Source organism: Rhopilema esculentum, chromosome 10 (genome assembly GCF_057945365.1).
Source record: "Rhopilema esculentum isolate cy_ngs chromosome 10, ASM5794536v1, whole genome shotgun sequence".
NCBI classification, from domain to species: Eukaryota; Metazoa; Cnidaria; class Scyphozoa; order Rhizostomeae; family Rhizostomatidae; genus Rhopilema; species Rhopilema esculentum.
The window spans coordinates 10751481-10776292 of record NC_142824.1 but is presented as its reverse complement, the minus strand read 5'-3'; the positions used below and the strand labels follow the sequence as shown (position 1 = coordinate 10776292).

At 35.1% G+C, this 24812-nt stretch overlaps 1 protein-coding gene across 1 annotated transcript; it reads right to left on the bottom strand.

The window, feature by feature from the left end:
• Positions 1-369: 369 nt before the first annotated feature.
• On the bottom strand, positions 370-24790 carry LOC135687330 (ATP-dependent RNA helicase TDRD9). The gene is made up of 39 exons (XM_089110665.1): positions 24440-24790; positions 23353-23576; positions 21887-22188; positions 21132-21212; positions 20769-20927; positions 20250-20412; positions 19279-19336; positions 18835-18919; positions 18142-18199; positions 17742-17846; positions 16916-17010; positions 16411-16542; positions 15642-15804; positions 14833-14896; positions 14295-14358; positions 14003-14044; positions 13111-13164; positions 12644-12726; positions 12289-12325; positions 11870-11977; positions 11090-11190; positions 10370-10459; positions 9829-9945; positions 9336-9393; positions 9166-9210; positions 8831-8938; positions 7943-8065; positions 7432-7521; positions 6867-6974; positions 6392-6532; positions 5848-5964; positions 5341-5411; positions 4900-5028; positions 4621-4698; positions 4067-4205; positions 3354-3460; positions 2372-2438; positions 1767-1930; positions 370-1325 (listed from the first exon to the last, which is right to left on the bottom strand). The coding sequence occupies exons 1-39, from the start codon at positions 24643-24645 to the stop codon at positions 1157-1159; spliced, it is 4305 nt and encodes a 1434-aa protein (XP_088966791.1). The 5' UTR covers positions 24646-24790; the 3' UTR covers positions 370-1156.
• Positions 24791-24812: the final 22 nt, after the last annotated feature.

The following is a 24812-nucleotide window of genomic DNA, read 5'->3' as shown; positions in this document are numbered from 1 at the left end:
ATCTAAATAACACTTGTCACCCAAAGTTTTGCTAGTGATTGTAGAATAGGGATTTTTAATAAAACTCTGCAGTGAGAGCACTATAACCTACTGACAAAGTGGAAAACCATACTATCTTATCTACAACGCACAATCCATACCTATAATGTGGATATTACTGGAAACAAGATAGTTTTCGTAAGAAGAGTTTTGATTCGGGTGGCTATACTGTGTTGGGTAACAATTGCGATTTATTCTCAGCAAGTTGACATGAAGCTTTGCACTTTTGTCTTCTACATGAAAGATCGAAGATAACACGGTAAGACTAGGCTATGCCGTAATTCTCACAGCTCTATAAAAAAGAGCATGACAAAAAGAAATTCGACTGGCTGAAATTTAACACAAAGGGCATGATTCTACAGACTTCACTAAAAAGTAATTTAAAAAAAAATAACACAAAACTAGTTAAGTCTTTGTACAATAAAGGCCATGAAAATTATCGCCTTTGAATAACTAAATATCACTAAGAAAATAATACTTGAAAACACAACACTGATAATGTTAAAAAATTCAACAATTTAAGTCTTATATAATTTCTTTAGTTAGACATAATAAAACAGCCAATGGATTATACTAGGCAACATTAGAAGCACAAGAGCCTAGCATTAATGTTAGGGCGTTATTGAAGTGATTTTCCAACAACAAAGAAGTGAATTTAAATATTTTGATATCCATAGTTTACTATAACAGCATCAATTCTACAAAAGGAAAACATATTCTTTAGAGACTATGCTTAAAAATGAACTTAAAATAATCACCCTTAAGATACCTATAACTGTGTGCAACCTTCGTTGGAGATCTTATATTTCAAAACGATCCTTTTTCACAAAAGATTGTAAGATAAGAAACACAGTATCGGTGCACATTTATATCGTGTCAAAAAGTCGTTAAACCAAAAAATAAAAAGCGTTGTTTGGTTAGGCCACTGGGGCAGCACCTGAATGATATACGAGCTACTTTGATAATTTTTTGCAAAGATTGTATATACACAAAAAAATTCTCTATATAGAAAACAAAACGAATATAAACAAACGTAGGGTTGAATTATAAAAGTGAACGAACTATTTTATAGATAGGGAAAAATGTATCAAATCTTAATAAACGGCTACACTGCATGTTATCGAAGCGCAGAGCTGCTGGACAACCGGCTCTGAGAGTTTGAGTGCAGGATTTGCTCTTCCTGGAGGTGATAGCGAGTTTCAAGGTGAAGATCGAGTGCACGTGGGTGCCTGCATTCGACGTTACATAATGGACATACAACTGGTTCTTGGAAAGGGTCGGTTGACCTGAAAATCAGATAGGAAAGCATTTACATTCCAGTATCACTGAGCTTGACATTGAACAATTTGCATTATGTTCAATATCAAGTAGCCTAATGAACGTCTTATTGAACATTCTATTGAAAATTTCACTGGGAAATCCAACAGAAAGTTGAACGTCATTTGTTAATTTATCAATCAGGAAATACCGCCAAACTTTAAGCTGGGCATGCGCATAATTGACATATAATTTAGGCCTGTTCGATAGACTGACTATATGAACTAAACATGCCACAGAACAAACTTAGTTCATACAACATTTTCGACTTAAATCAAACATTCACTGAACAATGTCCAAAAAGACGAGTGAATGAACCGAGCATTTTTGACTGAATATCATTGTTGAAGAATGTTTTAACAACCCAAGTCGATAGAATATTACGTTGTGAACTTGGTAGTTCTCAATACCTTCCAGCCATTCCATACAAATTCCTCACTTGTCTTTCTTTAATTGTGTATGCTGACTCTTTGTTTTCATCAGGATCGTCCAGCAAAACACCGTAATGCAAGGCGTACAATGGGACGGTTGAACCATCTTCATCTGCCGGTTTCAAACGGACCAATTCCGGAATCTGAAAAAAGCTGCCCGGTTAAAATCATCCATGCTCTGCTATCAGCAAAGCTTGGCTAAATCCGTTAAGCAAATAACAATTTTAATAAAGTAAAGAGCATTCATATTTATTAAAGTTCTATTATGGATGCACAAAATAATTGACAATCATGGGTCTCGCTAATGGGAGCCTCCGTCTCGCTAATGCCTCACTTTACGAGTGCTACATTCGATTAAAGAGACAAGTGCGGTATGCTTTATAAACCATGGATGGCATCCTGAATGCGATTGGAAAGGTGGGGGATGCTATTACACCCCAGGATCCATGTTGGACCACAACTAGGGTGTGATGCATGGATTGTGCGGCATTATGCTATACAGCAAGTGTACTTCTCTAGTATTAAAGGGGGTAGCGATAAAAAGCAATAGGAATTATGGCAATTTGCAGCTTAATCAAACGTACCTGATTCCAAACATACGGCCTAGTGTAGTCGGTTTGCTTGGTTTCGTTTCTTTTGTGGTGCAGAAGCCTAGAATCGAAAGGAAAAAAAATAGAAAATGTAAATTCAATCAAACTATGAGGCGGTAATAAAGAGATTCAGAAGAAGATGAGTAGTAACCATTAATAATGCAGTTATGCGTCGATGCAACGTAATATTAATGTAACACGCAAAATTTACCCAAAGCGCAGTAAAAAAGAATGCGACTGCAGTTTCTCATATAGGAGGGATTCAAGCTGTAAGGTTGAAGATGGGGAGGGGGGGGGCGGAAAATGTGTTGTCTAGGAGTAATAGCCAATCTGATGTAGGATCGTTAAAGACAAAAACAAGTGTTAAAAGTGTTTTTTCATGGACTGGTGTAACAATAGCCCCTTCCCTTAATATTAGGTGAATTGTTACAAAAAAATAAACACTAAAGTCCATGAAACAACAAACCCATTGTCTCTACACACGAAAAAATGCCCAAACTGGCAAAGAAACATAACGACAGGCCTTAAAACCTGGATACTTAAACAACCTGTTGCAAGATTTTTGATAGAAAAACAAGCTACGTTTTAAGTATTTATAAATATGTACCTAAAAGGTATATATGCACGTATATAAGTAAATATATAGTAATATATAAACATATGCACGATTTCCATCTAACTGCTGTCTGAACTTAACACTTCAGATACAGGCACTATTAAAAATTATTAGAATTTCAACTATCCGTATTAAGTACAAATTTGCATTTTCTAAAAACGCAGTTTCTACGAAAAAGGAAAAAGCAACTTTTCAGATCTAGATTTTTTGATACGAATTTTGCATTTTTGCATTTTTGCACAATCTACGTATTCCTTGTATATAAGCAGTCGCAGAAACATTATTGCCAATATTAGAATATTAGTTGAATGTTTATCAAAATAAGAGAAGCCTGCTTAAGGATCTGACTTCATTACATACTCTAAGATTCTTTTTCTTGAAAATCTTTGAATCCTTTCAAGTGCGCTTGTTCCCCATTGGTCTGCATCTTTAAAGGCATAATTTATTCCCTTGCGGACGGAATTTACCTAAGAGGTAAAATAAAGATGCGTGTCCATTCTCGAAAGAAGCAAACAAATGAGAAGTGATTTCAGAGCATATTTCCACCGACAAAAATAAATTATTCCTTTTTAGCACTGAAGAAAGAAAGAAACTGTTTCAAAGGACGCGAGTATAAGGAAGCAGGAAGTCGCCGAAAAATTAAAGTGGAAAGAGAGGCATTGATTGACGAATCACTGTTTAAGTGGTTTCCAGATATGAAGGGAATCATAAAAATAGATCCTGATGTGGCTTAAGCCGCCCATCAATCAACATTTGGCCAATTAATAAGCGTCTGGGGGTATCTAGCCTATTACCTGGCACATTGTTGACTGAGAGATGGCTTAGGCCACTCTAGCATCGTCATAGCAAATTAATCATAGCAACTGGTCCTGCAAAATCGGAGGAACAAGCTGTTTTCTTTGTAGGAGAAAGGGGTTCAATAAGGTAGGATTCTGCTTCAAAAACAGGTATCTTAGATCAGATGGTGAGTGGGAAATTTCAGAGATGAATAAAAACAAACAATACAGACAAAAACGTGGCAGCTGTCTTTAGCAGGAAAATGAAGACTAATAGAAGAAAAAACATGTACAAACCATCTGTACGTCATTAAGAGTGAACTCTACATCAAAGGTAACCTCCATGTCATGCTCAGGGAGGATTGGTATGTTGGATGATTCCATGTAACCGAGGCCACAAATGGCCCCAATAATCTTCTTTTTGTCTTTACTTAACCTGAAACAATACATCGTAGCAGAGGTAAGAATATACCATTAATAAGAAGCTATTTCATGTATAAAAATTAGAAAAAAAGATTTTTCCTAAATGATGTGAAACTGAACTCTAGTGAAGTGAAATCCCTTTCGCGCAATCTCGACTTTGGTAGCAAGCAACAGGGAGGGCATGGCTTCTTCGTGTTTCACGTTCCTAGCTTCTCTAGTGTGAGAGCGTTTTGTCAAATAGAAAGGTATCACTTATATATCTTTCACAAAAAAACCTAGTGAAAAACTCCTCAAATAGTTCAAGTGGGCTTTTTTGTGTGAATGTATGGTACATTATATCAAGTGGTACAGCATTGCCATCACATCATACATTGCAAATTTACGCTGATTGGTGGAGAGATTTTAAAGAACAAGAGAATCCAACGTACCTATACTCAGCAAATGGTGCAAACAGTACAGGTACAATGGAAGCTATGCCGTGAATGTTTGGCATCACAGTTGTCTCCCTGTGCGAAAAATAAAGAAATGTACTTCACGAGAACTATAGATTGGGGGTGGGGGTGGCAAAATAAAAAAACGTTATAATAAACAAATTTAGAATAAATTGATGTTATCATGACAAAACGTTGTAAATTTTAGCTGGCCACCAACACATGTCAATAGCAAGAAAGGAAGATTGTAAACAATAGGGATACTGTTTAACAAACCTGGCTATCAATGTATTTCCAGTAGCATTTACACCAATGACCGCCGAAACCATAAACCTTGGATGTTTATCTTGAGGCTCTTCACAGATGAAGACACTGTTTACTGAGTCTTTCTCGATATTCGTGGCCCTATATTTTAAAAATGGGATTTTGAAACACAGGGGTTTTTAAGTGAATCAGACTAGCAACAAAGATCAAATGTCGTCGGAAAAAGAGCTTGGATTATCTTGCTAACGAGAATCGGGCCAATTAAAGATACACTGTTCAGTTAGCCAAATAATAGACAAATTATAATTCTTAAAGTTTTGGGCAATATACTTAATAGCAAATAGGAAGAGTACACTGCACATCCCTACATCAAAAGCTTACATCCATATGATCTAATTCTAAATACAATTCAAAGCAGTCATTTATTTCGTAAGGCAGAAAATGTTCACAAACCTAAATCTTCCATTGTTTGTCAAACTATAAAAGCTCATCTCAAATGGATTGAAGGGTCCACGCAGTTTCACCTAAAACAACAAAATGTCAACGAGTCAATAAAAAGAAAAACGTAATTCCCAAGATCAAAATTATGGAAACTTGTGAATATTTAAATATGGTGACTGCAAACCAAAAAGCCTATCACTGAAAAACAAAAAATATCAAAATAATATTAATTTCTTATAATATTCATGGTTATACAAATTATCCAATAATCGTCTGTATATACACTCAAAGAATTATAGCTGTGGACACAAACAACGTGTATATTTATTACTCAATAAAAGACTTTGAATTAAGTTTTCTTTGTCTAAAAATTTAATAAAGCCCAATTTCGAAGCATAGCTACACATGTAAAGATCATTAATATCGTCTTAGCTTTTGACGCTGATGGATCGCAAATTGTTATAAAAAATGAATCTCTAGTATTACACGCCAAGCAGCGTAGATCATGCAGCTACTAACCTTGGTTGCATCGTAATCTAATACTTCATGGGCTTCTGGCTTTTTATCAAGTTTACTTAAAAGGCTATTGCTTTCTTTGATTGCCCTCTCCATCCTCACAGAATTGTCCTTGGTCAACTGAAACAGAATCAGATGAAAATAGCTTAATATGTCTGTAGCAAAATATCTGGGTGCTGAAATGCATTTGAATTATAGAGATCAAGAAACAGTTTTAGTGAATCAATCTAAAAGCAGCAATGACAGACAATTAGAAAAAAAAAGTTCAAGTTGTTGTGACGTCAGTACAGTCCCAAGTTTGTTTTGTTGGGATTTCCGTTGGCTCTATAAATGTACTGCCATCAAATGTGCTCGCAGCACCCCAGTGTTCTCTTTTCATATGTTATACGCATTATGTTCGCTATAGGTTGAAAGCAGGTATATTCTAGTTCTATTGTATATAATCTCGTTTTGTATCTTGATATCAAGATAAAATCAAATTGGAGTCTCTGTCATATTATCACTCTACGGACACTACGTTCACAAAAATGTAGAAAAGGTTAAATACCTTTGAGGAATAAGACTCTTCGCACTTTCGTGCAAATCCCTCGTCTACCAAAATTTGGTTGACATGGTTACTGTTACCGGAAACATGCTCGTCAGGAAGATAAAGATCCAAACGAACGCTGTTGTCAACCACGGAGTAAACCTGAAACAGGCAAAAACGAAAAAAAATTACTAGCTTCTTCAAATATTCCAAATAAAAAAATTTCTTAACACCAGAAAAAAAAATACAAACAATTCAGTTAAGTGCTACATATAGAATACATCTCCAAGAAGCCTGTAAGAATCGCAATTTACGAACTTGCAAACAATAAACCCATAATTTTGCATGTAAGCTTTTCAAGCAATAAGCTCATACAAATAAAAACAGAGAGAGGGTTAAACTAGAATCCAGTTGAATCCTGTTGAATGCAGTTTAATCCAGTGGAATCCAGTGGAATCCAGTGGAATCCAATGGGATCAAGTGGAATCCAGCTCACCTTAGCTATCATCTTTTTGTCCTGCGTAAGTTCTCGAAACCTAATGTTAGCCTCATCAGTCCAATCGCCGTAGACAGGGTGGATTTCACATAAATAGCATTCGAAGGCCTAAAATTTTAAAAATGGAATTTCAAATGACATATAAGTCAAACTTGCAGCAAAACTATGGCAACATCTTTGATAAAGGTTGGCGGAAAATTCAGAACCAAAGAGATGAAAAATGTTGGTAAATTATGCCACTGGAACAAACAGTCGAGGTCGTATACTAGTTAACTGCAAACATATCGCAATATTGTTGCTTGCAATACACCAATTTATAGAGCCACGCATTTCTATCTTGCGCGGGGTTTAGCACTAGTTAGGGTAAAAGATTTGAGTGAGCTTTCGTTCACTAAAAACATGGCGAAATGGATGACAGCCACTGACATCGAAGCTACAGCAGATACAAACTTAGACATGACTTTTAAAAGACAAATTTACAGTTCCACCTCCGTTAATCAATTAAAATGAGGCAACACATCAGTCATGACAAATTACTTGTAGTTATAAACGAAATAAAGATTACCTGATAGGGCAACTGACGAAAACGTTCGGGGCAGTGACGCAGCTGGTCACGTGGCAAGACGTCAACATTGCCGTAGTCGAGGAAGAAAATCTAAACGAAAAAAAGGCCATAGACAATAAAAACTGGATAAGCAGACTGTGAAGTTCAGAATATAATCAACCACTAACAACTAAATAAATCAGTATAAGTCATCCAACAAATAGATTGAATAAGAAATAAACTGTAGTTATACATTTATTACAAAAAAATCTAACTTTATTATTGGCCATAGGGCAATATCGATATAGAAAAACGAAGTGAGAAAACGGAAGCAAAACCATAACAATATTTGGCTTTGAAAAAGCAAACATTTAGTAAATTGGAGCTTTTCGTCTGACACTCTTCAGAGTTTAAAATATCAGAACATAGATCGAGAACTTTACGCTAGGAAATATATATACCCAGTTGTGGATCGAAATAGGCCAATCAGATAACAATATTTGCAATGGCAAACAAAGGGGAACCCACTCACTTTTACCATACAATCTTTGTTTGACACTCGTCCTTCAGCTATGACTTCTGCTCTGTAGTACTCTTCCTCAAACCAGGCTAAAACTATCTCGCCAGCTCTCAATTTCACACCATTTGCAATCCTCTATAAACAAAGATGCTGTGGCTTATAGCTTGAAGAGCAAAGATGTTGTGATAATAATATTTCAGCAATGTTATGGTAATAATATTTTCCTCTCATTCAAGAACCTTTTTCGCCTTTATAGTTTTCAAGTACATACCATCTTGTACTAACAACGCGAGGAGCCAAAGCTTATTTCCTGTTGATAGGTTCTCTATAAACATATTCAAATTGTATTTGGAAAATCATTATTTAGAATAACGACTAGGGTAAGAAAGGGTCCTTGCCAAACAACGTACTATGACAAGGATAAAGACATTTCAGCGCTACTTGGGAAAATAATGTTCTGAAAAACATTCAAAAAAGGTGAGCACTGGAAGGCAATTCAGTTAAATCTATGCCAATCAAAGTGAGAAACCAACAACAGATAAAATTGTTCCTGTATTTAGCTTTGAGCCTGCACACAGTTCCATCCTTGGGTAAACAGGGCATGTATTTCACATTTCCACAAGTTAGCTCATCTACAAGAATTTCCGCCTGGAAAAATTATTTTGCCTGCTGGTGATATTTTGAACTTGTTGCAGCATCAGGGTAGCCTCGTGCAGCATTGGTGGCGTTTTAAAATCCATGTGTATTTAAATCGCAGGCCACTTTGCTTAGTGTCTCCATGATTTTAATATAGCCTCTTTGCAAACAACATGAAGTCGTTGCCAGAAACCGGAAAACAAGTACAACCAGTATTAAGTGCCCAACATAAATATATGATCAAAAGCAAGTTTAATTACTTACATTTAAGTTGCTCCCTCCCATAGCATTGATGTCATGTTGAATTTCAGCAAGCTTTTGGAATGTTTCTTGGTTGCCATAATGGGCCCAGAAATGCCCGGCTTCTAGGGCCTTAAAGGAAAGAAGAGAGTTAAATAGCTTGAAATATGGTATAATTCGATTAGAATAACGATTGATTAAAGGCAAACGGGCTTTCAAAAACTTAAAACGTTACAAAAAAGAACCGAAGAGGCAGAAAATGAACCTTATTTGCAATATGAAAACAAAGCTAGCGTGGATAGAAAATGTGCTTGGTGATCACACTATGTTAACTATTACTTTCCTAAATTTCTACTCACCACTGTGACAAACAATTCGGTGTAGCCCATCGCTGGAAGGGAAACCTGGAAAAATTCGATATTATTTCAAATACAATCAGGTTTATGAAAACAATTGTAACAATAAACAAAAGAATTACCAAGATTGCATTAATGATCAATGCAAACAATGATCAAGATTTTCAAAATACCTTGTTAAACGTTTTTCGATCAGTTTGCGCATCGTTCCCTTCCATGGATGTTGTTAGGCTGACAAAAGAGATAAACAATATAATTGAAAGGGAATGATAGAATATAGTGACGTAGTAGGCAAAGCGTATACAGTCTCGAGATCTGTCAATAAAACCTATATCTAAACTGACTCATAAAACCCTTGCAGACGAAAACTTTTTACCCTTTATATCACCATCTAGGGTGTTCTTTCTGCTTTTGGTCCATTCCTAATACCTTGGGATACGGGCATTCTTCAGCAACCTTAAAATGTTAGAATGCTAAACATCCTGTCCGCGCCTTTCAATAGCTTTGCCTCTAAGTTTGAAATCTCCAAGGCACCTTTTGGGTTTCAAGTAAGCGAGCGGAATTGATCTGAGATTTGAGACAGATCTGAGAGTATTTGAGACATAACAACACTTTGCATAATACATCTCTACATACTGGCAACATAAAAAGATTAGTGGGAGCTACCTGCCGAGACGCAGTGATTTGCTTTCTGTATTAGACATCTGAAGCGACTCCAGTTTCCTCCGAAGATCTTCATGGTTGTCTTTTCGAATAAAAATAGTAAGATCCATTCTCAATTGCCTTGAAAGAACGAAACCTTAATTGATTATCAATTATACCAACGTTTAAATAATCTACAATGTGCCTGTTCATTTTAACAACTAGGAACAAATCAAGGGAATAATTTGGCACAGAAGCTCTGTTCCCCGTCCTACCCTGACAGAAAGCAACTCTCCAAACTTCCGTCGATGAATTCGTAGAAATTAAAGTTAAAACTGGATAAAAAGTATTGGTTAAATCTCATTAAAAGACAAGGAAAAGCAGGGCCTACTTCAGCTATCTCTTGATAAGCTATAAATTTACAATTGCAATCAGATACATCTTTTCTACAAATTTATAGGCTAAACTTACTTCTATAATTTGACAAAAGACAAGTATCCGTAGGTATAACTAAAGACAAGCATTCGAACTGATGCATACACGTTCTCACTAAAACTTTACATACCTCATTTTAATGGCAAGGTAAACAGCAGGTAATACAGGGTTCTGAGCCGAGTTCCTTTGCATTTGCGATCTGGCAAACTCGACGTAGCACCTTCAAATTAATTCAATCAGTTATTCAAAGAAAAACAAATTGCAAAATTTTTGGCATCTAATTTTCTTCTACAAATTCTATATCTTACTGGCAGATGAAGATACATTGAAACTGATTAGCCAAAAACCGCCCATAATCGGAATTAAAAATGCTTAAAACATAAGGTAGCTAATTGACAGCTATTTAAGTGCTTATTAGTCTATTCTACGTGTGTAACACTTAATGATCTTTCCTTTTATCACATAGATGAAATCTATATCAAAGGTCTCTGACCACGTGATCACATGCTTCGTTTCGAGTAGACAGAACATAACTTTCGATTTTAAGTGTTCCTTGGATTTTAAACATTGCTGCATATCTCTTGTGTTTAAAGATGGTGTTGAAAGATAACGAACCATCTCTATATTCTCAAAATCTCAAGTTTATAGCATTTGAAGATCAAAATTTACAATTTTCGCTCTTCAAGTAAGCTCGTTAAGTTATCTTGAAAATCATTAGTTTGCAATCACTGTGTTTCTTTCGAAATCATAAGAAAAAATCTTCAGGCCCTCTGTTTTGCACATTTCCTCGCCTATAAAAAGTATCTATGTAGTTTTAATTGTCTGAAAGCAAACACGACAGAAAACCAACCTTGAGTTCTCAAAATGCAGGAATTTCCCTTTGCCACAAGGCCTCATGAGAGCAGCGATCTTCTCTTTATAAAGAATTCCAGGCGATGGGACATTATTGAGCTGAGGAAATAAACAGCAGTTTTTAAAGATCTGTGAAAATGGTGAAACTTGTTTAATGAAATAAAAAAAGTCGAGCAGTCTACTTTAAAATAACCTTCAGAATCTTCTTAATGCCATAATCGTTATCCACAACCGCTAATAATTAATATATAAGTCACAAACAATAATGAGTGTTGAAGTACTAAATACCTGGAGATTCTTCTGAAACGGGTCAAATTAAGTACATTCAAAGACAACGTTATTGCTGTATTTAAAGTGCAAATATTTATTATATATAATAAACAATAATTATAATTAAAATACATAATATCCACAAAGGATACTTTTTTATCAAAGGCGCTACTGCTATTAGCAAGGATCCTTTTAAAACATAAGTTTGTAATGTGAAAAGATAAAACTTACAAGAGGCAATTATAAAAACTGTAAAAACCTTAATAATGAAAGTGTCTATGAAAACAAAATTAATTTTTTTGAAGCACATAAAACAATTACCACAACCGTGTTTGGTGCAGGATCACTTTGGGATTCAAAGAAAACAAAATTGTTAAATCTTTGTGAACTTTACATTTGGACTTGTTGTCAAGTCTTTTCTACTTGAGAAAGTATTAGATTTTAGCAAATGCTAGTAAAATCAAGGGAGATTAAAGGTGTTTTAGAAAAGCCTGTTTCAAAGACATACCATGACAGTGCTGAACGGATCATGTCCTGAAAGAACTTTAATGGACTCAGCATCGTCGACTTCACCAGAGACGAAGTAGAATGGATAAAAAGCTCCACAAATAACCATCTGATAAATATATATATTTCAGCGTGAAATGGTGGTTAACTTCTTCAAATGTATTACAACAGAAAAACTAAAAAAGCAGTCGATTGGTAAATAAAAATGTTTGGTGTACAAAAACAAAAACATATTCAATCAAATTTGCATTTCAAAGACTTAATGTTTCTGCAATGACAACTGGAAATAGATAGAATGGCATAAAACTATCAAAACAAGCATCAAAATACAGATTGCCTTAACGAGTTTTTTTATGGATGACAACATTGTTTAGAGTTACCAATATATTTGTTAAATAATCTATAAAGCATTAAAAATACCTTTAGAATCAATAAGTCATCTGGCGACATAGAAGCTCTGTGGAAAAAAAATTTTAAAAGTATATTGCACATTGAATTGTATTTGTTTTCTATCGATAAAAACTCTTGGCAATACAGTAAGTTAGTCTACGGCTTTGATTCAGTCCTGGAACTTTCTAAATTTTCCAGAAAATCAGTAATTTGGAGTTCCTAGCAACCGAAGGACCTTTTTATCAAAGTTTTTCATCAGTTTCTAAAAAGATGATTTTAAGCAACGGAGGAATACAAAGAAATTATCAATGATATAGATTTGCGAGAGAGGTTCCTTAAGACTTAGATCCACGGTGTCGTAGATCCACGAATAAGCAACAGTCACCTTTGATTTCTCTGTCTGTCATGGTTTCGCCTGATATTATTCTGCTGCAATCGTCCTTCGAGTTCCTTGACCAGCTGGTCAGCCTGAAAATAAATCGACGTCACCGGAATATCAGGAGGGCCTAACAAGGAAGTATCAGAATAAAGAGAAAAACGTGAGCCTTCTAAGTTGTTTTGTTGTTCTAACGCTCTCTGAAACTTAACCAAACTTTTTGGTTCTGTATTACCCCGCAAAGCTCGTGCTACTATCTTGTTTCCAGACGCCTGTATCTAATCGTGGGTGTACTGACTGGTAGTAGATGAGGGTGAACAAATTTGTTCTCCCTTTCTGGGACTGCAAATGAGACCTTGAATATTCAAATGAAAAATTGATATTCAGACTGTGTTTAAATCGCAGGAAACAAATTTCAAGATGTAAGAACAAAACAAGCAAAAACAATTAATTCTCTAAAACAATGAAAACCAAACCTCGTGCATCATTTTCACTTCCACGAAATTCTTCCTTCCCCAAGCTCCTTCGCCCTACAGAAACTAAAGACTTCAGTCTTACTGTTCAAAATAAATACCTTTTAAGCATTCTCAGGTATATAAAATAAGGTAAAATGCTCTCGGATATCATTTTTGCAACAAACAATGCACTTTTTAGCTTGATATTTCACTTAAAAGGTTTAAGATTTATTTACTTTAATATTTAGCTTTAAATTATTAACATAAACTGCTTGCAGCCATGTTTTGTGAATTCAAGAGAAACTCAGAAATGTAAAATACGTAAACCAAAGCAGATTCATTCCAGTAAGCAACACAAACAAAAATTTACACCATTTTTCTTTACAATGAAGATAAAGAAAAACTGTAGAGCCTTTCTGAGTTTGTTTATTGTGCTAACATACAAAGCCTGCCAAAAGTACTTGGAACACCCAGCAATTTACGCTACATAAGATATCTTTCATTCCTTTCATGAAAAAAAATTACTACTTCCGCCCCCTTCCCCCTAAAACAATGTTGATGATTTAGAGAAATATCTATTTTAGGAACCAAAGGAACGTGCTTCCTAAAATCCTAACCCGTTTGATAGTAAACAAACATTGTTCTGTAGGGGAGAGAGGGATGATTGATTTTGAACTTTAAAACTGACGTCAGTGTTCCAAGACTTTTGGCAGGAATTGTACCTACCCAAATCTGCAACTACTACAAACAAGGGCATTTGAGGAAGGACGAAGCTATTGGTTTACTGTAAACAGAAAATTCATAGGTGAAGAAGACATTCCTATGACAGAAATTTTAATGTGAAAAGAAATTTTATTGCAGTTTGTGTTGTTACAGAGAATAAGGGAAAAATATCGAATACAAACTAGGTTACCTCTCTTCCAAACCCAGAGCTTTCCTTTTTGTATTTCCACTCCTAGAAAAAGAAACGAACCCAAAAATGAATAAGATACTTTCAAGATTTGTGCTCAGACATTCTCTAAAAACAATACAAGGACATTGCCTTAATGTTTACAACCTGACATAGAAAACATGCAGATTTGCTGATGCTCAGAGCATAAAAAGGCCACATATAAAATGCAAATATTCCAAACACGTTTTAGGGCATGAACACTACAAAAAAGGGGTTTTACAGGATACAATGTGAAAGGAAGAGATTTACTTACACGGAAGCAATGCAGCGCAGCGATGCAGTCACTGAAAGACCATCTGGCCCATTCCATTTTGTGGCTGTAAAAGATCAATAAAACGATGAATACTGGAAACTTTTTCGACCACCTGTTCGTGCACTTGACACTACACTGTTAACACTGCTTAGCTATAATGAGATGCTTATCAGATGAATTTTAACCAAAAACATTTTTTGATGAAAATGAGAAACACCGCAACGCACCTAGAACAATCTACCATTACGACCATTAACACAAATAAATCACAGATAGCTTAATATTTTGCTTCGGTAGAGAGCATTTATCAGAGCAAAAGTTACATTTTCAACATTTTGCTGACTTTTAACCGCAAGTCTAAAAGTCTACCATACTGGCCCTTTTATCATTTACCCAATTAAATTTTTACTGCTTTTGAGCAGTGTAAGAATAAAAAATTTTGAAAGTAGTGAGTAGATCAAGAAAACATATTTTGCAAATGACATATCCACGGCTTGTTTGATCCATGGTTTTTGTTAGGAAGAATAAGATAAATCACCTGTATGCATCTAAGTCTTTCTTGAATGGCCTGGCAAAGCAACTCTTCAGAGACAAAGCTGCAGCTAAACGTATAAAAACAAAGTTAAAATCTAAACAGAAGCTAAAATGAAACACCGTTCATACATATATTGATGCCTAACAATATAAACAGAATACCAAAAACTAGACTTCAAACACTTAAACAATCTTCAGACGATATCAACTGCGACACTATGTTTAAAAGCGGTTGCCCTTTCTGTCGAATCTAGAATCTAGTTTATCTTTATACAGATAAAACTTAAAAAAACAAAGAGTATAATGAGAAGGATTGACGTCACACAAGACCACACTGATAAAACTGATTACCCTTTTCGCTTATGCAGTGGCGAAAACATAGGTCACCCCAACCTCAAAAAAAGTTCTAAAACAATGGGAAAATGTGAAGTTAATAGGCTTGCCCACAAATATTCAACCAAGTGCCAGCCCCTGCTTATATGCTCTAGATTTGAAATTCTCTGAGAATTCAATAGTTGGAGAAAGTTTCAAGAGCGTTGATTACTTTAGATAAAGCCACTCGAAACAAAATTACAAGAAAAGGAGTGACAGGATGTCCTTCTACAAACAAAATTTAGGCATGAACTGTCCAATTGTCTGTCTAATCAGCCTTCCAAAGGAGAACAACTGTCTTTAAAGTCAACAGGACTGTAGACGAGGAATCAGAAAAATCAGTTATTTCTGGTGATTATAAAAATAGAGAAACTTGAGAATAGAGAATAGAAAAATATAGTCTAGAGTAGAAACTTTGTAATGAATAGATAAACATCATACCAATAATAAGACACTCATCCAGGCAGCCAAATACATGTCCGAGGATAAGCAACTTTCCTACTCGAACATCCACTGGAAGCGAACCAAGAACCTTTCCAACGACAGTCAAGTCTCCATCAAAAGGGTTTATTCTGTCATTTTGCATCAATGTTAAAGCACCAATCTGCAAGATAATGATAAATGAACAAAAAACAGAAATTGATGCTGGAACCAAAAAGTCAATAAAACAACTCTTATTGTCCCAAATGTTTTAAAATACCAAATTGTCGTACTAGAGGACCGCCAATGAAAGAAAATGCACTCCTACGACAGAAGGTTGAAAGCCAGAGACGAAGCTTCCAAGCATAATGCCAAACTATAGATTATATAACCTTTCTATAAGTGTTTGTGAAACAACATTGCGCACGCTTTTGGTAGCAAATTTAATCTAAAATGATATTATATATCGTGACCAGAGAAAATTCTGTTATTTTCTGGTACCATAGTTTGAGAACAACAACAACAAAAGGGAATGTTCATTGGAAATAAAGGATTTTTGATTCTTTCTGGAGGGGGTAGGGGGTTTAAACCCTGCAATTTTGGTCAGGAAAGAAATCATTCTTAGTTCTTTCATAAACCATTGTAGATCTTGGTGGGTTTAAGTTACAATATTCTATATATAATGCCATCAAATAGCCACTCTCAAGGTAGACCAAAGCAGTAAGACTGAATGTAACTACCATAGTGACAGACATAGAGAGGCCATAAAAGCTAAAAAGAAGTTACTTACTTCTTTTAACAATAAAATGGTCTTCCTGATGTCATTGATTTCTGGGGGCTGCAGTGCTAACTTCAGAAGGGAACAAGGGTCACCAATGCTCAGCATTTTGACGTGCAAAACAACTTGTTGTAGAGGGCATCTCTGCAAGGCAACGGTTAAGATTTATCAGCATAGGTCTGTGCTTTATAATGTACACAGGGAAATATGGTATACTTAACTAAATTTTGGCAAACTGTCCATTGAAACTTAAATAATGCAGACAACTTAAATATAAATTTTGAGCATAATAGGAGGCCCATTAGTTCAATGTGGGGGCTGGAATAGTCACTTGCTAAACAATGTTGATACAAAGCAAGTTGTGCCACCGCCAGAACTTTTTACACTTTTTAGTAGAAATAATCAATTTTTTCCAAATCGGCATTCTAGCTATGTAGTTTGCCTAGGAAATTTGGTCAATGAGAAGGCATTCTTTATCTGACATGGAGATTATGACTATAAATAACCTGGTTAATACCTGCATCTCTGGAGTTCCGAATTCCGGTAGACGTGAGAAAAAGTCTCGAGTGATCAACCGAAAACACAGACCGTTTGCGACTCTGCCAGCACGACCTGTTGAATAAGAACAACCATCAAACAACCAAAGATAAAAAAGCCTTCAAACAACTATCACACGACATTGAAAAAATGATTTAACATGGACCGAAAACGTGACATCGTTTGACATTTTTTACAACGGGTCCTCCAATTATCAAGCTAACAGCAGTTCGCTTACAAAATACAGTTATTTTACGTTGACAACATTAAAAGATTCTTTTCTATAACTTCATAGCGTAATTTCTGTTTTTGTGGACCAAATTTAGAAATTCAAAGAACATATTTTCATGACGCATTCATTTAGCAACTACAATCCTTGCCAAAAATAACTGGAACGCCTTCCCATTGCAGCATGCAAATAAACAAAGCAAGTCTAAAACTACCTTTCCAAAATATCACTGTCGCTTCAAAAATTTCGACCCCCTCCCCCCGTACAATGTTGATTTATTTTCTCAATACTTTCATACAGATTTCAGTGAAGAAATTTTTACCTTCAGGATCAAAACAGCCCAAGTGAACAACATTGTAATGGGGGGTAGGGGGGGGGGGGATTTTTCAAAAAAAGCTTCAGCTTTGCGCAAGTGTTCCAACAATTTTGGCAAGGATTGTATACTTCCATCAAAACGGACAGAATTGAATTAAATTCTTAATTTTTACATTTTTCCTTTTCCAATCACCCAATCAACTTGAAATTTTTTATTTAATAAACAAAAATAGACAAATGGTATTCTAGATATTAATTTTACCTCTCCGTTGATTCAAAGACGATTTTGCAGCCCAGCGAAGCCGCAGGCTTTGGTAGTTTGTATCCACATCTGTTTCCAGATTCTTGACAAGGCAGAAGTCGATAACTGGGGACAAATAAAAATTCGTTACAAAAACTAATCAAAGCAAATACATAAAAAACCTAGAGGCTTTAAAATTTATCTAAAAAACCGCCACCGACGGGGCAGAACTGGTATTTTTTAAAAAACCTCGTATAACGGGGCAAAACTTGTAACCCTTAAAAATAGCTTCGGCTAATGAGGCCAAATTTGTAACCTTTAGAAATAGCTTCGTGTAAAATAAGTGGTAAAAGCTTTAGCGTAAGCGTTTGTCTAGAAGGTGATGAGATCGTAAAAATGTTGGCCTAATTAAAAGACCTACCGTATTCTATATCTGGAACTGTGATTGAGCTTTCTGCAATATTTGTCGATAAAATGACCTGAAATTAAAGATAATCAAAATGCATCTTTATGATCCTGAGGTTTGGGGCTATTTGGACAAACTATCGTGAACTGGGACATTGTGAAAAACAGTACCAAAAAAATTTCAGCATGGAATCTTTATCGATATTACGTCACAAGAACAAGCCTGTAAACATTTCTTACACAGAAACTCTTGAGACACAAATAACCAAAATGCAGCCTTTTTATCTTGAGGTTTGGGGCTATTTAGACAAACATATATATTAATATATAAATTAATTGTCAACTAAATTCAGATCTCAAATCTTTAAAAACAGGCTGTGCTATCTATAGATTTTCCTTCTTTTATCTGTTTCATTAAATTGCTTCAATATTAAAACTTTCATGCTGAATAATTGTAACACTAAATAGCTATATTGAATAATTCTTAATACAGTATCTTACCTCAAAAACTAAACAAACGCTTTACCGCTGACGCCACAAAATGTTCAAACAAGGTATCTCAATTGCTGGATTAAAAAAATCAACATTTTTATGCGCCTGCCTCAGTCTAATTTTCCTGTCATTATCACCTGTTTATCATAGATCTTCTCAATATGTAAGTTTATATCCGTATTTAATCGAAAATTAAAAAACATATACTGAAACGTACTTTTCTTTTTCCTGACTGTGGTTTCATGAAAATTCTAGATTGGTCAATGCTCGTGATTTGCGAATGGAGAATAAGAACTTGCAAACTAAAAGGAAACAGTTTAATACAATAAAAATAGAGCTATTTAACAGAATGTCGACAAAGCTTATCCTTGTTACATGTACAAGCATCAGCATATGCAGATGATACATTATAAGAATAATCCCAGTCAGCAAGCATTGTAATTACATATTTTCAAGTATCGATGTTTCTAATGCAAACATGTTGATTCACCATTATCGTAATACAAGACAACGAAAGCTCACCTAAATGCTATAGGTGAAAACCTATATCGACCCTAAAAAGGATCACACAGTTCAAATACCAAGTACTTTGCTAGACAATGCAAGTGTTTACAGATAGTAAGAACAGAGGTAAATATTGGAGATTAGAACAAATCCTTACTTTCTTTCCACTTCAACTTTTTCAAGATGTTTGTGCATTGCATCAATTTCAGGGTATCCTAAAAAAGAATAGACAGTTTTTAATGAGTGAAAAAATTGTTATATTGAAATATGAGGCGAAATATGGTATCTAGTTGTAACTGTACCCTTGACGTCTTTAGTGTGTGTATAAAAACCCCTCAAAAACAAACGAAAGGCTTCAGGGGAATTTGTAGAGCATTAATATATCAACTGGCATTATAAATGATTATAAACGCTAGTTGACAAAATTTGAAAATAAACACTTCTTCCCGAAACAGGATTAAACTCTGGTAGAGAGATTTTAGAAACAAAGTTTTTGAGAAAATGAAGAAAAATATTGCATGTTGACATATGCATGAACCTCTCGGAATGTATGCGTGTATGTGACATATGCAACCTTGGGTTTGCAACTACAATCCTTGACAAAAGTCCTTGGAACACCCTGCGACTAATGAAATATTTTGAAGAAATAAAGGTTTCCGGCTGTAAGATACAGAAATATCCCCCCTCCCCCCAAAAACAATGTTGGCTGAAAAGCCTATTACTTACCCTAGCTAATAAACTGACATTGGACGAATTTCAAGCTTTAAAACTGTTATTATTCAACATTGTTTCAAGGGGAAGAGGGGGATGCTACGGAAGTTATGCAAAATTTTAGCTTGGTGTACCAAGACTTTTGGCAAGGATTGTAGATACCGCACTGAACTCTTTAAACTCTCAACTCTTGCTCTATGGTAGATCCCCATGCACTTACAAACACAGGATCTTCAAAAGAACATTTTCATCTGTCCGTCCCTCTCTAGTTTTCACTTCATTTTCGCCCGTACTTCAAAAATCTTCTAAGCCATCTTCATAAATAAGTTTATATCCACACTTTATCAAAAGCAGAATTTACTTATGAAACAGCCGTTTTTATCAATATGTTGTTTTAAAAATTAAAGACAATCGTACCTGGCAAGAAGACAAGGACACTGCCTCTTTTATCTGCAAATTTCGCATCATCCTCTAACTGTTGTAGACTTATTTCACGTTTATCAAATTCCATGATGAGGTTTTTTGCTAATTGATAGCATTCAAATGAAACCTCAGGTTCTGATAGGCTTTGAAATGGAATCTAGAAAACAAGAATCCAATTTAAAATTAAGTCAAATCTGTCTTTGCTTGCTGACAAAATTACACAGTATACAGATTTTTAAAAGCGATATTCAGATTTGCAAAGACAACTAATAGCATAATTTGTATGTGTTAAATTGACTATGGTTAAATGTTTTAGCGAAATGAAATGCATTGCTCTTTTATACAAAAAACGGCATAAAATACTAGTAAACTTAAAACATCTTGTATCACGTCAAAGTCTTGTATCACGGTCAAGTAATTGGAAAACAGACTCAAATTAAGGCTACACAAATAAGATATCGGAAGGGGCTGGTTTAATGACACATGAAATGTAAAAATAAATGTAGATGGCACCTTTCCATGGGTCCGTAGATTATCAAGGTAATACTCTTTGACTTCATAAGCCCAGCCTCCAACTGATACAACTGGAGCTTCTTCAAGCTTGCCTCGCACAATCACAGAGAAGTACTTAGAAAAGAGGCTGCAATCTAATGTGGCAGACATCAGGATCACCTGTCGGCAAAAGAAACACTGCAAATGCAATTCACATGTAAAAAATAGATATTGATTCTAAAAAGCTGCTTACTTCAAATAATAAAATGAATAGATGGGCACGGACAAAATTTAGCATCAAAACTTCTACCATCTTTAATTATATCATGTCAATACCCAATGGTCTTTCACAGTTATAATTAACTAAAATAATGAAATATTCACCTTAACATGTTTGGAAACGGTGTTTAAAAACTTCTTGACGACAAGCATGGCCAAATCAATATCTTGATCTCGCTCATGGACCTATAAGAAAGTTAAAAAAAATCTCAAGAGGGCAAAGTAAAATGAATAAATTGGTGAATCAATAAACTTCTTGTCAAATTTATGTGTTTGCTGCTGTTGCATGGTTGTTTTGCAACTTTTTGAGAGAAACCTCAAATGCTAAGCTACCCTTTATCTTTATTTTGAAAATGCTTATTGGAGGAAAAGGTAAAAACTAGGCAGTCACAGAGTGGTTACTCAATTTTTTGTCAGAAATAGATAATAAAGAGATAACAAAGTAGTAGTAGCAATAACAGACAGAAAAATCACAATTTATCCAGTTACAGAACCAAGACAGGCGATCAAAATCTTGACAAATTTAAATTATTGCAGATTATTATCCAACAATCAGTGGCTGATACTTTGTCAAATATCAGGAGGGGGAAGCCTATTGTTTTGACGAGATGACATCACATTGTCCATTGCTTAGAACAAAAGACCATTGTCCTAAAAAATGTTGGGGGTGACCACCCCCTTTCAACCCCCCCCCCCCCAGGTGTCTGCCAACAATCTAAATTTTCAATATCACAAAGGATTATCTGTTAATGCCACTTTTGATGCAAGCATGAAAAAGAAATAAAAAGCTTCATAGAAAGAAGTATTTAAACACATACAATTTCTTTGGCTTTATCAAATTGTTGTTCTAAAAACTTTACCTCATCTAGAATGACATGAGTGTATTCATTCATACTTTTCTTCAATATCATTTTCTGAAGGAGCACCCCAGTTGTCATATATGTTATTCTTGTGTCTTCAGATACATTCCTATTTCTGCCAACTTGAAAGCCAACCAAATGCCCTACTGGCCAGTTTCGTTCCTCGCTGACCCTTTTAGCAATGCTTTCAGCAGCAATTCTTCTAGGTTGTGTCACAAGAATGTTACAATACTGTCTCTTTTCACGATAATAATCAAGTATAAACTGTGGAACCTGGGTAGTTTTCCCACTCCCAGTTGTACCTGTAATATAAAAACCAAGCTATAGCCATATAAAGACTACAGACTACAAAGGAAATAACAAAGTCCTTTTCAAGACATCTACTGATGGGTATCAAGATAAACTTACCCAATCTTGCTAACAAATGTAAAAAGTTTTAAATGTAAAAAACACAACACCAGAGTTTGTTTCATAAGACCTTACTCTAACAAACCTGCCACTACATCAACCAACAAGTTTTGTCTATGTCACACTATCTACTGTCTATGTTAAAAGATTATCAGTGGAGGATCCAGACTACCGCCATTTCCACTTGAGGAGGAGTCAGATTATTCCAAAACTTATAAAAACAAGGGTCCTCTCTAACGTTGATTCTACCACTTTAATCAACCTGAAAAATTAATAGGCTCAAATCATTTAAGGATTTTATTGTATTACATGTGCACACCAAGCCTGCCTCCATGGAACCATGCTTGAAATTGCCATAAACATGGAACTGTCAATTATAATATCTATGAAATTTGTGTGATAGGAATGGGGGATGTGTTGGTATGAAGCAGATTCAATCTTGTGGGCTGCAGCAGAGGGGGGCTGGAGGTTCCAACCTCCATTTGAAAAAAGTGCAGAAAAAAAAGAATAAACGAAAAGAAATAGAAGAAAATAAAAGTGCGATAAAACCTGCTATTGCTTAATTCCAAGAAACAAGAGGTCTATGGGGCCTTAAAGACTGGAGTTAAAAGCATGCTATGAAAATAGCAAAACCATTTAAATAAATGCAAGAAATATTCTGAAATGTATTTGAAGCTTTTCAAGAGGGCATAGTCGCAAAAAATTTCTGCTCGCTTACATTGCAGGGAAGCCTCTTCTTTCAGATATACCTAGAAATACCTTTCAGATTTCTGAAATAATATTATTCTTAAAAAGATGAATATTTTGTTCAAAGGATACTGATACTAGCAAATCAAAGACTTAAGAATTGATTCTTCTGTGCTGATTGAAAGTTGAAAATACAACAATATTCAGTCAGCAATGCCTTGGTTTGTGAAAAGTGTTTGATTAAATCAGGCATGAATTCATAAAATTATATCATTTTCCAATTAGTCTTTTCCTGATATTCTGTTTCATTTTCTTGGACTTGTCTGTTGACAGTCTTAAACTAAGGAACTAAATTCTTTTATCAAATTCACCTTCAATTATAGTGACTTGATTCATTTCTATGGTTCCAATTATCCACTCTCTGTTCTTTGTGATTGGAAGATTTTCATCATATTCATGATCAAATTGATAATTGTCATACACGTCAAGAGCAGGATGATCAGGACCTTTTATTTCTTGAGATGCATCTTCCAGCTCATCTAAGCCTTCAGTATCAATTTCAAATACTTCATCAACAACAGGTGGCTCTTCTACTCTGTTGTACAAAAAGATAAAAAATCAGTCACAAAATTAAGAAAATAATTTGCAAAACAAGATCAAGCTTATTTTCCACTTGTTTTGTCAATTTGCACTCAATTTTTCAACATTCTAAATTCTGTATATGATGACATTCACAGAATAGTGTAGACCAGGCTTTGAAACGTAAGAAAATTATTCATTTTTCTTTGCAACTTCAGTCCAAAGAGTTTATTACATGTTTCTGCTAATGATCATTATAGCTTGTGAATCTTGCAAAAAACCAAAAATTATGAACATTGCAAAAAAGGCAACTGCTGAAAAATTAGATAGGAAAATGGAAGCTGAGGCTGAGCAATATTCTTTGCCATTTTGTAATATATGGATAATTTTGAGCCAGAATATTCTTATAAGCAATATTCTTATTAAAAAAAGTGCATTGTTAAAAAAACAAAATAATACAGCAGTTTGCATGTAAGCCAGCCTAGAAAGCTTGCATCCCTAATTCATTGAGATTCCATAACATTCACTGTTTGTCCAACATGACTTTTTTGACAGGTATGTTGTTTATAAATTCAACAATTCTAGGGATCTCCTTGTTTTTGGCCAAGTCTCCCTGAGTTTGTTACCAAAAAATTTGAAATCTCCAGGTATCGAAAGTTTTAGGTTAACAGGTCTGCTTTTTGTTGAACTGCTGTTCTCTTTTAATTTGTAGGTATATTAGGGTTCATAAGTGACTTACCACCAAGTTATGATGCTACGTGAACATTATCAATTCTAAATAAAACTGAGTTTGGACGTGGTTCAGGTTCCAAGCCTAAACGTGAAGGAGTAAAGACGTCTTTTAGCAAGACCACAGTGAGCTCACAAATGCATACTTACTGATCAAAAATATTTCCATTGGGTTTTGACATCAAACTATACATATCTCTAGAGTCAGAGCTTCTTCTCTGCTCGGCAGTTATCGCTTTATTGTCAGGAAGCTGTTTGCATGATGGGGGTTTTTTGGCTAACGTTTTTGGCTTCAAGCTAAAAAAGTCATTAATTGCATCAGCAGTGATCGTGGCACCTAGCCCAGTATTTGCCATCTTTCTAAGTATTCAATGAGATTCCATGTCTGCTACATATAAGTTGTGAAGCACAATATTTCTCCTTCTATTTACGTCCTTCTCTTCAATACGCTAGCATGCTTGAAGAACGTGAAGTTTATGTTCATGTCCTCCTCCAAAGCTGCATAGTTGATGTTTGCAGCCTC